Source organism: Mobula birostris, chromosome 22 (assembly GCF_030028105.1).
Source record: "Mobula birostris isolate sMobBir1 chromosome 22, sMobBir1.hap1, whole genome shotgun sequence".
NCBI classification, from domain to species: domain Eukaryota; kingdom Metazoa; phylum Chordata; class Chondrichthyes; order Myliobatiformes; family Myliobatidae; genus Mobula; species Mobula birostris.
The window spans coordinates 62,851,227-62,867,962 of NC_092391.1; the positions used below are offsets into that span (position 1 = coordinate 62,851,227).

The window sequence follows — 16,736 nt, forward strand, 5'->3', positions numbered from 1 at the left end:
TGAAGAATGAGAAGGGAAAGCAGATAACAAGAACAGACATGTTACTAGAAAGCCAGCACAGGTTCAGAAATGGGAATTCATGTTTTACTAGTGGCTGGAGTTCTATGAAGAGGTAACTAAAATTTATAAACAACAATATAGTGGTTGATATCATTTACCTGGACTTTCAGAAGGCTTTTGACAAGGTACTCCACGAGAGGTTAATAATTAAATTACAGGAGGTAGGGATTCAGGGTAAGGTGTGCAAATGGCTGCAGAACTGGCTCAAAAACAGAAAAGGAGTTATGGTGGGAGGATCATTTTCACACCTAGAACATATTAAAAGTGGGGTACTGCAGGGATCAGCTTTGGGGCTGCTGCTGTTTTTAGTTTACACTAATGACTTGGTTAAGCACATAACAATTAAACTAGTAAAGTTTGCTAATGTCACAAAATTAGGAGAACAGGCTGAAAACATTCAGGCAGCAGAATCAATACAGTTAGATCTAAACAAAATCCAGATGTGGTCAGATAAATGGCAGATGAAATTTAATGTAAGCATAAAATACTACATATAGGAAGTAGAAATATTAGATATAAATATATAATGGGGTGTCTTGGGTTAGAAACTGCCCTGTATGAGCAGGACTTGTGCATCCAGGTAGACTCATCACTATGAGAACATCTAGACAATACACAGAAGTGATTAGGAGGGCTAATAGAATGTCCGGCTATATAAGGTGCTCAGTGAAGTTCAAGTCTAGAGACATTTTCCTTAACCTAAATAATGCACCTGTGAGGCCACACCTTGAGTACTGTGTACAATTTTGGTCTCCATATTATGTGAGGGATGTGAAGACACTGTAGAGAGTTCCTAAAAGGCCAACTAGACTCTGTCCAGCTCTGCAGGGTATGGGTGAAAAAGGAAGATTGAAAGAATTAAATCTTTTTAGCCTAAGTAGACGTAGAATGAGAGGAGACTGGATAGAAGTGTTAAATCATTAAGGGTGTAAGTAAGCTGGATGCCAGCTGCTACTTCAGAATCAATCCATCATCAAGGACACGGGGCCATAGGTGGAGACTGGTTAAGGGAAGATTTCACACTAACATCAGGAAGAATTTCTTTACACAGCGAGTTGTGGACACATGGACCAAACTATCTAGTTGTGTAGTAGAGAGTAGTACCTTAGAGACTTCCAAATCTAAACAAGATAATTATTTCAACACACAATGTGAATAGGAATTTGGCAAGCTTCATCAGGCTGAATGGCCTGTTCTTTTCAAAAATTTTCTCATGTTCTAATGTCTCTCTGGTGCTTCCTGCTCATTCCCTTCCCCTCTCCCTGCCTCCTTCCCAGTCCATTGTAGAGACTCATATCAAAATCAGGTTTACCATCACTCACATATGTCATAAAATATGTGTTTTTTTGTGGCAGCAGCACAGTGCAATACATAAAATTACTACAGCACAGTGTAAAAGTCTCAGGCACCTGGCTAAGGTGTTTGCACAGTACTGTACAATGCAATACATAATGGAAAAACTATAAATTGCAGTAAGATACACATTATATATATGTAATTAAATTGTTACTCCTCTCCGCCACTTGTGACACATTTGGTAGCAACATCGCCATTTCTAAGGACAAGTTGCTGGCTCGACACTCAACCCAGCACAGATGAAAAGCGTGCAAGGAGCTGGCCAGGTTTGAACCCCGGACCACTCTATCTGTCTGTATCTTGTTTTACGGCGGTCGGCATCCAGCTTAATGGTGCATTACCGCCACCCTCTGCTCCGGAATGTGCACTAGACATACATTCTAAATCCCTTCACCCAATCTCGCACGCACGCGCACACACACAAACCTACACTTGACCCCCCCATCTTTGACCATCCTAGTACCCTATTCCCGTTTATCCGTCATATCCTATAAAAAACCCCTGTACCCCAACCCCCCGGACCACTCACCTCAATGTCTGGTGCAGATGCCACTACACCACCTGCTGGCTGATATAATTAAATTAGTGCAAAATGAGAGCAAAACATGTACATCGGCTGACTAGTTGTTTGAAAATCTGACAGCAGAGGGGCAGGTGCTGTTCCTGAAACATGGACTGTGTCTTCAAGCTCCTGTACCCGCTTCCTGATGGTAACAGAACAAGATGCTGAGAAATTCAAGCATTCAATAAAATGATGTGATTCATACACTAGATTATCCAAAGACAGATAATGTTTTAAGGTTTTATTTCAAACATATGAAGTTCAAAAACAGGGAAAGGCAGTTGAAAATGACTCAAAGGTACAAATATTTCAATCCATTAATAAATGAACAGATTACATTAGGCTGTATGTTTTGGACTGGGTATTTATGTGATAAAATCAGTACTATATGATCAGAGACCTACAGCTTATGTGGCAAACTGCATTGACAAGGGCCACACTGTTCAAAGAGTCTCTCACCTTTCATCTTTATTATACTCAAGGTACTCAGTTGGTTTGGAGAATGCTATCCTATCTAAACATGTTTCAAAGCATCATGTCTGGCTTTGCTGTGTACAATTATCCATCTAACCCAGGGCTTCCCAGCCTTTTTTTATTCCATGGACTCCTACCAATAACCGAGGGGTCTGTAGACCCCAGGTTGGGAATCCCTGGTCTCACCAATGTTCAATTGCATTACCATGCAAAGTAAAGTTACACCAGGGTTATCTCCTTGTGCCCTTCTGAAGCAGTTCATCACTTCTTCAAGCAGGAGCAAGTTCTCAAAATACTTGCATTGTGGTGCACTGCTCATAGACGGGCTGAGAGAAAGAAAGCTATACCAATCTACAGGCAGAGTAATCACAGTTGGAAATCTTCACTCAATTCCTATGAAGAGATGACCATAAAATCATTTTGCTCATTACAACTCAGTGGCCACTTTTATCAGGAACCTCCTGTACCTAATAATGTGGCCACCGTGTGTAGGTTCATGGTCTTCTGCTGCTGTAGCCCATCCACTTCAAGGTTCGACATGTGTGTTCAGAGATGCTGTTCTGCACGTGGCTATTTGAGTTACTGTTGCCTTCCTGTCAGCTTGAACCAGCCTGTCCACTCTCCCCTGGCCTCTCTCATTAACAAGGCGCTTTTGCCCACAAAACTGCCATTCATGTTTTTTATTTGCACAATTCTCTGTAAACTCTAGAGACTTGTGTGTGAAAATCCAGCAGTTTCTGAGATACTCAAACCACCCTGTCTGGCACCAACGATCAGGCAGATCACCTTTCTTCCCCATTCTGATGTTTGGGCTGAATGACAACTGAACCTCCTGACCATGTCTGCATGCTTTTATGCATTGAGTTGCTGCCACATAATCATTAGAAAGTTGCATTTACCAGGTATAGCTAATAAAGTGGCCACTGTATATTGCAGAACTGCAGAGCTAGACCAGCCTGATATCAGTGTACATGAAGTATTTCAGTTATTTATTTGGAGGTGATTTGCAAAATGCATCTTGATTAATATACTTTTGGCGGGAAACAACAAAAAGAGAAAAGTAACCAAAGTTATCAAGCACAAGAAAGTCTGCAGATATGGAAATCCCAAACACACACAAAATGCTGGGGAAGCTCAGCAAGTCAGGCAGCGTCTATGGAAAGAGTAAACAGTTGACATTTCTGGCAGACCCCTGGTCACAACTGGAAAGGAAGGAAGTGGGGGGAGGGCAGGAAGAAGTGCAAGGTGGCAGGTGAAAGGTGAAACTGGGAGGGGGAGGGGTGAAGAACAGAGCTGGGAAGTTGATTAGTGAAAAGAGATAAAGGGCTGGAGAAGAGGGTGCTGATAGGAGAGGGCAGACGACCATGGAAGGAAGGGAAGGAGGAGAAGCACCAGAGGGAGGTGATGGGCAGGTAAGGAGTAAAGCTGAGAGAGGGTAATAGGAATGAGGAATAGGAATCTGAAGGTGGGAGGCAACCCAGATGGAATATAAGGTGTTGCTCCTCCAGTCTGAGTGTCACCTCATTGCAAAAGTTATCAAACAGATGGATTGCCCACACTTGGTATTTAGAAGCAACTCGACACAACTGTTTAATAAAATTTGCAGCTTTTCAAAAAAAAAAATCAGCATTAAGTTAAAAGCTACTTTAAAATGCAAGAAGCAAGTCATCAAGTGCATTAAAGTGAAACTAATCTGGTGCTTTTGTGAATTCATTGGTGACATTTGCAGAATTTACAAGGGGTTTGGAAGCTCTCAGTTCTAAACAGTTCCACAAGAGTATGGAAACTGATCTTGCATTAAGAAATTAGTTTGGATGAAACTAACATGAGAAACATGCTGATCTGTATTAGCCATAGAAAACTTAATTTAAGGACACACACTGGATACCTTATTTGTTGATTTTGATTCAATGGTCAACAAGGCTTGGTCCATCTGCAGAATGGGTACCGGATACCACTCACACAGATATGAACATAAATTAACAGATGGGTGCATATCATATAGACAGCTACGACACAACATCCATGGTCGACAACAACCAGTGGAGGGCCTCATAGAAGGCCATCTTCTCCCTGATATTTAAAATCAGGCAATTCAGCAGAGATCCGCAGTCTAAAGGCTTGAAGGTATGAAGCCTTGCAAAATCCAGTGGGTTAATCTGAGACCAGCACAGTGACCAGAGCCGAGACTGACCGTCGCTCGGTACAAACAACTGCCTTGAGCTCAATGTTCGGTGTTCAAACTTTAATGGCCCCAGGACAGCTTATCTGCTCACAACCTCCCTCATATGAGCTTGCTATGCATAGATAGCATCTGCGGCTCCCGTGGTTGGCAGCTCATCTTGGAGAAGGGAATTCCTGATCTCAAACCAACGCTGTCTTACGGCTACACCCACTCATGGGGAAGGCTTCGGGAGTAAACCCTGAGGGAAAAATCCAGAACTGGCTTCCCTAAGGCAGTCCTACGTAGAGTTCAACACTGACTGGCAACTCCTGTGGCACTGTTGGTGCCAAACTGTGTCAGCCAAGTCAAGTCAAATTTATTTATAAAGCTCATTTAAGAACAACCCATGTTGACCAAAGTGCTGTACAAACCGTAACAGGTAGCTAAAATCACAAATACAAGAAACACAGATATAAACAACAAGGCACACAGCTTATAGACACAAAATAAACAACACATGAGCCTAGGCACAAGCCAAAAATCAGCCACATCAGGAAGATTCAAATGCCAGTGAATAAAGGTAAGTTTTAAGCCTGGACTTAAAAGAGTCAATGGAGGGGAAAGCTGTTCCACAGCCTAGGGGCTACAACAGCAAAGGAGAGGTCACCCCTGAACTTAAATGTAGATCGCGGGACAACCAGGAGCCTGAGGGACCCGGAAGTAGAATCAGGGGTTATGAAGGTCTGCGATATAGCAGGGGGCCAGCCTATTTATGGCTTTATAAACAAACAGGAGAAGCTTAAAATCAATTCTAAACCGTACTGGTAGTCAGTGTCTGCTGTTCCTTTGGGTTCATCAGATGTGTTTTGGGGGGGGGGGGGGCGCTGCTACATAGGCAACAGTTTGCTCTCTGCCCCAGGTTTGCATGTCTAGACAGCTAGGACTCAACATCCATGGTTGACCCTGACCAACAGATGCCTACAAGATGTGTAAGGGCCTACTGTATCCTCCACACTTGCAGTTAGTTCCAGTGAGGTTGACACAACAGATTCACAACTCCTGTGCCTTTATGTCGTGGGGGTTGCCAAGAATGGCAATGAGCTCTTCGGGGTTCATAGATGGCATCTATTTCAATGTTTAAGGCATCAACAAAAGAAAACCATGCTTCTAAAGATTCTCGTCAAAGAAATGCAAGCCAAAGGTCCCATGAAGGGGTAGCCAATCAGAACCGAGGCAAGTGAATGGGGCGGGGGGGGGGGCTGCTATATAAACACAAGCCTTCCCACAGTGAAACGCCAACAACTGCGCACTGAGGATATCACCTCGACTGTTGACGAAACGTCTGCAAGCTAATTGCCAGGCTTGAACTCCACAACATCAAATGCCTCAACAAGAGCTACCAATATCCTGTGCTTTGACCTTTCCCAACCCTGGGAGCTTGTGGGTAATGGTCAGATGTAGTGATCTGTACGTTTCTTTATAAAAACAAAGAAAAAATAACAGGCTGTGGAATCAAGAATACAAATTTGATTCTGGACCAATTGCTTCACTTGTTATTTCCATATCCTTTGTTTAAAGCCAATGGTGTGTATTGTTACTAACAGGTATAGAATGAGGCACAAAAATTCCCTTACTCCTGAAGAGAACTGGTGCTTTAACAAACTTATCACAGAAGCAGCCGAGTGGTTACAGCATTGCAGACCATCACTATCCATTCCAATGCATGGTTTCGTTCAACAGTCCAACTCCCCATTATATGCGGTGCTTAACCTTCCATGGCTGTGAAAATGGGTTAAGGGTCAAAGGCAAGAAACAACTGCAAAATGTGGTGCCTTTGTAGTGCAGCTGTTAGTGTGATTACAACTCGGGGCATTGGAATTTAATTCCAACATCATCTATAAGGAGTCTGTACGTGCTCCTGTGGAATGGGCAAGTTTCCTCCGTGTGCTCCGGTTTCCTCCCACAGTCCAATGATGTACCCAGTTAGTAGGTTAATTGGTCATTGAAAACTTCCTCATGATCAGGCTGTGGTTTAATCGGGGGGGGGGGGGGGGGATTGCTGGGACAGTACAGTTCGAAGCGGCAGAATGGCCTGTTCCATGCTGTATCTCAATCAACAGGAATAGCTCCAATATTAAATGCACTCTGTTCATTAATAAAACTTGGGAAGAGGGACCAGATTTTACAGGGCAATATATCTTCATTTAAAACTGTATTACATTCCACGAGCAAGTACTTAGAACCACAGTAACTCTGCTCACAGACACTCCTTTTGACATGATCTTAACTTTTAGAAAGGCAGTGTCCTGGAAATTTGCCAGGTACTTGATTAACAGAATGCTTCCCCTGGCAAAAGGGAATTCTGATTGTACTGCTCCGGAAAAAAATGATGAAATTAACAGCTTCTAATGGGTCAGCTCTGAGAAGCTCATCTCCTCCCCCCCCCGCCCCCCCAAGAGGTGTCAATGCATCTCCCTCGTGAACAGCAGTGTTACTGCTTCAGATTCTGGAGGACAGGGGGCTTAATATTCGAAGCACGCCTTTAAAGATATTTCTGATACAAAGACTTTCCTTTTGCTATGGGTGACTGGTGTTAACTGTTGCAAATTTATTGATGCTGGAGATATCAATCACCATAAAATTACGTACAGCTGTAGAAATCAGGTCAGATCACAGACAGTGAATGAAGGGAACAGACAGAACGTAACATTGCAAAGCACGTCAAACGGTTAATCAAGTTTTAGAGAACTGTTCAGAACTATGGATAATTTTCAAGTGAGGGTTTTTGGCTCTTGTCAGTGATAAGAACATCAATTAGGTTTGTCTAGACCACAGCTCCGCTCTTCCTTGCAAATTGACAGATTCATTTGAAAACGATTACACTATATGTAACATTACCAGTTCTATCTTTAAAAGATCTGAATGCAGACAGAATACCAATTCAATCCATTCTCCAAAACTCAGAAGCTGATTTCATTGAGGACCAATTCTGAGATTCTGTGTATTCCTAAGCTCTGACGTAGCATCTGAGTACAAAAAACCACCACTTTCTTCATTCAGTGGCTGTTGAGGCACACGCCATTGACGAGAGACTAAATTGTTTTGTTTTTCTTTAAAGTTTGCGTAACTGTCGATTAGTTGCTCCAATCTTGGACTCAACACGCTCCGTCTTGGTCATCACGCGGTCAATAATCTCGTCTTGGTCATCGATTTCTGTTTGTAGGCCAATTGCGAGACCCTTCAGTCGTCCCAAGCCAGAAGACATCATATCTGTGATTAGAAGGGAAAGGAGGAAAATTCATTTATATTTCTGTAAAAAAAAAACAGGAGAAAGGGGAACAAAAGAACAACAGGGAAACAGCTAGCTCCCCACCCTCTGCCCCCAGAAAGAAAATAACTAAGGGAACATATTTCTTAAAATGAAACTAATACAAACTTAAGTGCAGAGTGCAAGTCTAGATCTGACATGGAGAGACTCAGCAACTTTAAATTCCTGAATGTTACTATTTCAGAATTTTACGTCCTGGACCCAACACGTAAATGCAATTGCGAAGAAAGCACAGCAGCACCATTACTTCCTTATGAGTCTGTGGAGATTTGGCATGACATCTAAAACTTTGACAAACTTCTATAGTTGTGTAGTGGTGAATATATTGACTGGCTGCATCATAGCTGGTATGGAAACACCAATGTTCTTGAAAAGAAAATCCTACAAAAGGTGGTGGATTTGGCCCAGAAATCCTTCCCAAACATTGAGCACATCTACATGAAATGATGCTGTAGGAAAGCAGCATCCATCAGCAGAGGTCCCCACGTCCCAGGATATGCTCTCTTCTCGCTGCTGCCATCAGGTAGAAGATCCAAGATCCTCAGGACTCAAGTTCAAGAACAGTTACAACCATCAGGCTCTTGAACCAAAGGGGTTAATTACACTCGCTTGCCCATCCATTGAGATGCTCCCACAACTAAAGATCTCACTTTAAGGACTCTTTATCTTGTTATTTCATGTTCTCATTATTTATTGCTATTATTCATATTTGCATTTGCACAGTTTGTTGCCTTCTGCACTCTGGTTGATCTTTCATTGATCCTGTTATAGTTACTATTCTATAAATTTGCTGAGTATGCCCACAGGAAAATCAAACGCAGGGTTGTATATCGTGACATACGTATACTTTGATAATAAAATTTGCTTTGACTTTTGAAGTAGCAAGCTGGAAATTTTTAAGCTAAACAAATTTATTTTTGCATAATTTTGTTCTGCCACTCATTCACACGCTTCCACCAACATGCCCTTTCTCCTCCATACGAAAGGTACAAAGGTTCATTTATCAAAGTATAAATGTGGTATACAACACTGAAATTTGTCTTCTCCAGATAGCCATAGAACAAAGAAACACAATGAAAGTCATTCAAGACAAAAACATCAATCCTCCCCCATAAAAAATGAAACAAAAACTCAAACCCACACATAAAAACAGATCGCTTCACGTGGAAAAACAAAGACATCAAACCTCAACCCCAAACCCTCTCTCACACACAACCAACCGATCACTGCACACAGAAACAGCAACATCAAACTCGAAACCCCTCCCTCATGCACAACACTGCACACAGAAAACAGCAACAAGAACATCAAATCCCAAACCCGCCAATCGGCAACAAGAAAGAATAGGCAAAAACGCCATACAAAAACCAAACAGAACTGAAGGAGTACTAATGTAGTTCCTCTCAACATCTTACCTAGATTGTTATCCATCTCTTCATGACAAGCACGTAGGTAGCTGTTTTTAGGATAATTGTTATTTTCTGCTGCAGAACTACTGGGAGCCCCAAAACCTAAATGAGAGAGACAAAGGAAAAGGAAATTACACTCAAGAATTACACCCAAGGTTGATCTCACTTCCAGAATACCAACATTTTATTTTTGGTTTGGTTGTGTCGGCTCCCCTGCAGGCAAGGAAATAAACTGGCTCCGAAGCTAAGAAGGACCACTGCCAGTTTCACTTCAGACAATATACACACTTCAATCTCAGAAACATTTACCCCTGGCTGCTCAGAGTTAATGTCAGACACAGCAACAGCCTTAAAATCAAAGTGTGATGACCCCCACCATATATACCACAATCTCTTTTACCCACTACCGTCAGGAAGGTGTACAGGAGCATCAGAATGAGGACTGCCAGACTGAGTAACAGCTTCTTTCCCCAGGCTGTGAGAGAATTCTCTAATTCTCTTGCAAGCACAAGACCCTGTTGAATATTGACAATGTAAGATGCCACAGGCCTGTTTCCCTTGTTTGGTGGTGTGACAGGCAGCGTGGGAGCTGCATAGCCTCGACTGTGGCGAGGACTAGGCCTCAAGCTGCGGGCTTGCCTGCTGCTGCAGTCCAGAAGAGATACTGGAGGCGGTGGTTGAGGGCTGGCCTCTCCCATTGGTGCTACCTTCCAATGTTTGATTGGTGGAATGACAGTGGGACTTGCAGAGGCTGCACACTGCTGATTAATTTGTGGGACATGTTGCTAAGGGTCTTGGACTACAGCTGTTTTTTTTTCCCCAACTTGACTATGGTTTTTTTTTGCTCACTGTTTGGCACCTTGGCCCCAGAGGAACACAGTTTCGTTCAGATGTATCTGCGTATGGTTGAATGACAATTAAACTTGAATTTGATTTTGATAATGAATACCCTACCACCACAGGGGTCTCATCACCAGGATAGAGCTGTTTACTGTACTGTTTACCTGTGCTGTGCACTACATGCAACTTTTGAATTTTATTACCTTTTTTCCTGGTAATATTTTGTTTTATATGCTGTGTGTGTCCAGGGAGGGGTAGCGCCTCTGGTGAAGGAGCTTTTTGTGTCCATTCTGGGGCAGCTCGTTCATCTTTGATCCCCACTGGACACTCAGCTCTCACCTGTGGCACCAAATAGCTGTTTGCATGCGACAGTGCCAACACTCTGGTACACCGCTTTGACAGGCAGGCTAACCACTACCCTACCGGGCGATGGGAATTGAACCCGGGTCACTGGTACTGTAAAACGTTGTGCTAACCACTACCCTACCAGGCGATGGGAATTGAACCCGGGTCGTTGGTACTGTAAAGCGTTGTGCTAACCACAACACTACTGAGCTGCCCTGTGGTGACATACATGCACTTTGAACTTGATTTTTCATATTTTCTGATTGAATGGAGTGCATTCAGAATTTTGAGATATCTTGGTCCTGTTTCGTGTCCCTGACCCTTAGTCATGAAATGTTGAGGGCAGCATAACGGGGATTTGATTGACTGTTGAAGTGACCCACACCCTGACTAATTGGTATGAAGAGAGAAAAAGAAGCAACAAACAGGGACACCAGTGACGAGTGCACGATCAATAAGGCAAATGGCTGGATTCCAAATCGGAAAATTCCTCTGACTAGACAAGTGAACATAAATGTTTTCCATCAAATGGATAATGCGGGCTATTCAAATTGAAGGACTCCTGGAAACAATCAAGGACATGTAATAGCGCAATCTGCAGCTGATGCATATTTTTATTTGAAGTACATTGATTTTGAAATCTGCTATTCACGGGCAATGGGCACATCTTTGGACTACCATAACCTTCGTGTTGAGCATATAGGGTGCACATTAAGACCAGAAGATATAGGAGCAGAATTAGGCCATTTGGCCCATTGAGTCTGCTCTATTTCATCATGGCTGATCCATTTTCCTCTCAGCCCCAATCTCCTGCCTTCTACCTGTACCCCTTCATGCCCTGACTAATCAAGAACCTAGAGCAATACACACAATATGTGGAAGGAGCTCAGCAGGTTAGGTAGCATCCACGGATGGGAATTAGCGGTTGACAATTTAGGCCGAGACCCTTCATCAGAACTCTAATTAAGAACCTATCAAACTCTGCCTTAAATATACCAAATGATTTGGCCACAGTTATCTGTGGCAACAAATTGCACAGATTCACCACTCTCCAGCTAAAGAAATTCTTTGTCATCTTCATTCTAAAAGGACTCCCCTCTAGTCTGAGGCTGTGTCCTCTAGTATAAAGGCTCCCCCATCATAGGAAACATTCTGTCGAGACCTTCCAATATTCGATAGGTTTCAATGAGGTTCTTGTCCTCATTGAAGTGTGAGAAATAGGCATGTTAACAGATGGTTATTTCTTTTCATGGTTACATTAGGACTCAGTTTTTGATCAGTTACTGTGAAAATGCTGCAGCAATTATCTGGTTTAATTAACCACAGCAAGAGCAAACACTTAACCCCCACCCATGGGCAAGATTTCATTAGCAATATTAAATTCCAAAAGTGCAGACTGCACTCAGTACATACCACCAACAGCTTACAAATGAAGGTGCTGATTATGGCTGGAATGTGACCCTGTGCACCAGCATCTTTTTGGGATTCTACCTCCAAATTGCTGGTCTTCCTACAAGCCAAGCAATCATGCAAGCAATAACCCGCTCTGGAGGGAATTTCAGCAGCATCCAATTACTCTTTTGCACACATCAGTGGCTTATAACCAGTCCAGTCTCTAATATGTAAACTTGGTGTTTTAAATCAACTTCAATAGTTCTTAAACAGACCACTTTGGATATTACAATCCTGTGCAAAATTCTTAGACACACACACTTGCCTAAAATGCTTGTATTTGGCAACGTGGAGCGGACAGCGAGTTTGTAAATCTGGTGGGAGAAAAGGATGTTGGGAATGGCGAGGGTGGAGCACCGCGGGAGGGGTATGGGACAGGTGGCAGAGGAGTACCGGGGTGGGAGGGGTGGTGCGAGTGCAGACACACCCAGCCCCGAGACAACAGGCAAGGTCATTTGATTCTAAACAATTGATTTATTGACTACAGAATGTCTCTCCGGTGTTTCCTGCTCCCTCCCCTCTTCCCTACCATGATTCCCCTCTCCCTGACCCCTTCCCATACTCAGTCCAGAATAGAGACCCACATCAGAATCAGGTTTATCATCACTCACATATTCATGAATTTTTTTTGTGGTAGCAGTACAGTGCAATACATAAAATTACTACAGTAATGTGCAAAAGCCTTAGGCACCCTAGTCCAAGACTTGCACAATACTATATATCCGTATATTGCACAGTGAACACACCACACTCTTCAAATACATTGGTTTTATTAATTTGAACTGTTCTATACTCAATGGTCAAACACACAATGTGACCAATGGCACCACCTACGGGTGAAAAGTGCAGTTTTGTTTTCCTTATAAAGTCATAGCACAACTTAAATTTACTGCAATGGGTTTATAGTTTGGTAAACCAGGACAACTGTCAGACAGCAAGCTAAAAGCAGGTTTTCCAAATCAAGGAATTCCTGGAGTGGTGATTAAGGTTACATGGACTATTTAGAAATGTGATGGCTGAGGGAAAGAAGCTATTCGTAAATGGCTGGAATAAGATGGCAGTAGTAAGAAAAGCACATATCCTGGACAAAGAGGGTCCTTAATGATTGCTGCCGTCTTTTTGTGGCACTACCTTTCGAAGATGTTCTCGATGCTGGAGAGGCTAGTGCCCATGATGGAGCTGGCCGAGTTTACAACTCTCTGCAGCTTTCTCTCATCCTGTGCAGTGGCCCCTCCGTACCAGACTGTGAGGCAATCAGTTCGAACAGAGGTTCCCAACCTTTTTTAATGCCATGGACCATTACCATGAAGCAAGGGGTCTGTGAACGCCAGGTCAGGAACCCCTGCCGTAGAATATTGCAACAGCTCACACGATGCTTTAACCTACTGTGAGATCAATCGAGCCCTTCCCTCCTACATAACAATCTATTTTTCTATCATTCTTAAATGACCCTAATGTACCTGCCTCTATCACCACCCCTGGCAGTGTGCTCCAGGCACCCATCGTTCTACGCAGGTGTAATGGTCAGTGTGTCATTTTACAGTGCAAGTGACCTGGGGCCGCCTGTAAAGAGTCTGTAGACTTGCCCCGTGACTGCCTGGGTTTCCTCCAGGTGCTCTGGATTCCTGCCACAGTCCAAAGACGTCCTAGTTAGCAGGTTACTTGGCCACATGGGCGGTGTGGGCTCGTTGGGCCAGAAGGGGCTGTTTCCTTGCTGCATCTCAGTGAACACAAACACAGACACATTCAATCATGTCTGCTACAGAGAAGTACCCACCCATTGTCCTTGCCTAGTTATACAAGACAAAACCATTTTAGTAGTACGTTAATGATCGTAACAAGCTAGAACCTAGAGATGGCATTTAAAATGCAAGGAAAGGAAATGAATCCCGTAAGTCAAAGCTGCTACATTGCAATCCTCTCTCCAATCTGATTTGAATGGATGCCAAGGTGATTCTGGATAGCCAGTTTCTAAAAAAAAAACAAGTACATTTATTGTTGGCTACAAAACCAAAGAGCAATTGAGTTTCCTGCCCATTAATGGTCTTCATTTTATTAAACGTTGTGTGGCAGATGCATTTCAGGGAAGCTACTCAAACACAAATCAAGAAACATGGCCATGCTAAGGGAATGTTTGGAGATATCAGGCTGACTTGTCTAGTCATCCTGCACATTCTATGGAAATGTACATACATTTTAATTCTTTAAAAGGAAAAAAAAAGCATTCTAAAAACCAATAACATTTAAGCTTTTAAATGGAACAGTGATCCTGTTACCAACCCACTGGGTGCCCTTGCCAAGGTTTCCATGGTCAATAAATATGGAACAGACAAAAAAAAAAGCCAAAAGCTAAATGGAAAAAACATGCAAGATACTGGAGGAAGCTCAGCAGTACCTATGGAGAGGTATAAACAATTGAAGCTTCTGGCTGAAACTCTTCATATTTCTTACTTACTTTCTGCCTGTTACACACCACTGGCACTTAGGGCAGCAATGGGCGTTCAGAGCTTCCTTCATCGTGTCAGTAGCTCCCTCTCGGTTTTCATTACTGACAGCCATACAAGCCCAGGGAGGAGACTCAATAGGAATACCGTCACACTCAGATGCAGAAGGATTCTTCATGGCTGTTTCTGTAAGTTTTGTTTGACCAGTCAGGGTTGTTAGCCCTGAGCTGAACCCCTGAACCTGAACTCTTAGTCTGGCCTCTACCCTATGACCTGTTTAGCATGGGTGACCCCACCAAAACATAAAGCCCTGACTGCAGCCAACATAGCTCTCCGGGTCACTGAGGCACACAGGCCTCCAAACCCTACAAGGTTGTAGTCTCCTTGGAGGAGACTCTTCATCAGGAGTAGATAAACTCCAGTTAAAAATTATCACTGCCACTGTTGTCTCCAAGGAACTTGTACATTCTCCCCATAACCACGTGGTTCTCCTCCAGGTGCTCCAGTTTCCTCCCACAGTCCAAAGGTGTACCAGTTGGTAGATTAATTGGCCATTGTAAATTGATTACGCTATTATTAAATCAGCAATTGCTTGAGGCTGCTTAGCAAGAGCCCATGGAATTACAGGGAAGTTACTCACATGGATGGAGCATTGGCTGATCAGCAGAAAACAGAGTGGGAATAAAGGGATCCTATTCTGGTTGGCTGCTGGTTACCAGTAGAGTTCCACAGGTACAGGTCATTGACATACATCATAAAAAGCTGCGGTCCCAGGGGTCGGTGTTGGGATCGCAGCTTTTTATGATGTATGTCAATGATTTGGACTATGGGATTAATGGATTTGTGGCTAAATTGGCTGATGATACAAGTATAGGTGGAGGAGCGGGTAGTGTTGAGGGAACAGAGAGCCTGCAGAGAGACTTAGATAGTTTAGGGGAAATGGCAAAGAAATGGCAAATGAAATAAAATGTTGGAAAGTGTATGGTCATGCACTTTGGTGGAAGAAATAAATGGACAGACTATTATTTAGATGAGAGAATTCAAAATGCAGAGATGCAAAGTGACTTGGGAGTCATTGTGAGAACTAAAGGTTAACCTCCAGGTTGAGTCGCTGGTGAAGAAACGAATGCAATGTTGGCATTCATTTCTAGAGGTATAGAATACAAGAGCAGGGATGTGATGTTGAGGCTCTACAAGGCACCCGTGAGACCACACTTGGAGTATTGTGTGCAGTTTTGGGCTCCTTATTTTAGAAAGAATATACTGACATGGAGAGGGTTCAGGAAGATTCACTAGAATGATTCCAGGAATGAAAGGTATGAGGAACATCTGGCAGCTCTTGGGCTGTATTCCCTGGAGTTCAGGAGAATGAGGGGGGATCTCACAGACCCATTCTGAATGTTAAAAGGCCTGAACAGTTAGATATGGCAAAGTTATTTCCCATGGTAGGGGAGTCTAGGACAAGAGGGCATGTCTTCAGAATTGAAGGACGTCCATTTAGAACAAATGCCGAGAAATTAATCTAGTCAGAGGGTGGTAAATCTGTGGAATTTGTTGCCAAGAATGGCTATGGAGGCCAAGTCACTGGGTGTATTTAAGGCACACATAGATGGGTTCTTGATTCACCAAGGCATCAAAGGGTATGGGGAGAAGGCAGGGGAGTGGGGATGACTGGAAGAAATGGATCAGCCCATAATTGAATAGCAGAGCAGGCTTGATGGGCCAAATGGCCTAGTTCTGATTTTATATCTTATGGTCTTATGATTGCTGGGTGGTGTAGCTCAAAGGGCCGTAAGGGCCGATTCCACACTGTACTTCAATCAATAAAATAAAATGCAAGGTATTCTTTGAAAGGTCATGCTTTAAGGATGAGAGAGATAACTGTAAAGGAGGCAGAATAAAGAGAGATACTACGCATGTTTCCATGCAAGTATGAAATTGGTATTAGCTTGCTAATGTCACAATGAAATGGACAGCTTACTCGCACATTGATTATAGAGATCAAATCATTATACAGTGCCCCAACCATTGTGTATTAGTACAAGATAAAATAATGGTTGGGTTGTGTTGTTCTCTGATCTTGGCAATCTACTAGCAAATGTTTCGTCACCATATGAGGAGGCATCATCAGTATGTTGTTTGAATACTCGGCCGTTATATACTTGCCAATCAGCTGATTGGTTGCCATTACAGAAACTCAATTGGGACTTGGGAAGGGGATCTCGTTGCTGATTGGTTGCTTGGCATTCTGTCCGCATTGGCTTGAAGTGGGATGGAGGTCTACATGTCTGTTTATAAATAG

At 43.0% G+C, this 16,736-nt stretch overlaps 1 protein-coding gene across 1 annotated transcript in view; it reads right to left on the bottom strand.

The window, feature by feature from the left end:
- Positions 1-2,204: 2,204 nt before the first annotated feature.
- snap29 (synaptosome associated protein 29) overlaps positions 2,205-16,736 on the bottom strand; it is a 54,366-nt gene continuing 39,834 nt past the window's right edge. The window contains exons 4-5 of the mRNA XM_072240886.1: positions 9,360-9,455; positions 2,205-7,886 (exon numbers count right to left, since the gene is read on the bottom strand). Of these exons, the coding sequence (XP_072096987.1) occupies positions 7,729-7,886; positions 9,360-9,455 (254 nt within the window). The 3' untranslated portion in view covers positions 2,205-7,728. The remainder of the gene's footprint in view (positions 7,887-9,359; positions 9,456-16,736) is intronic.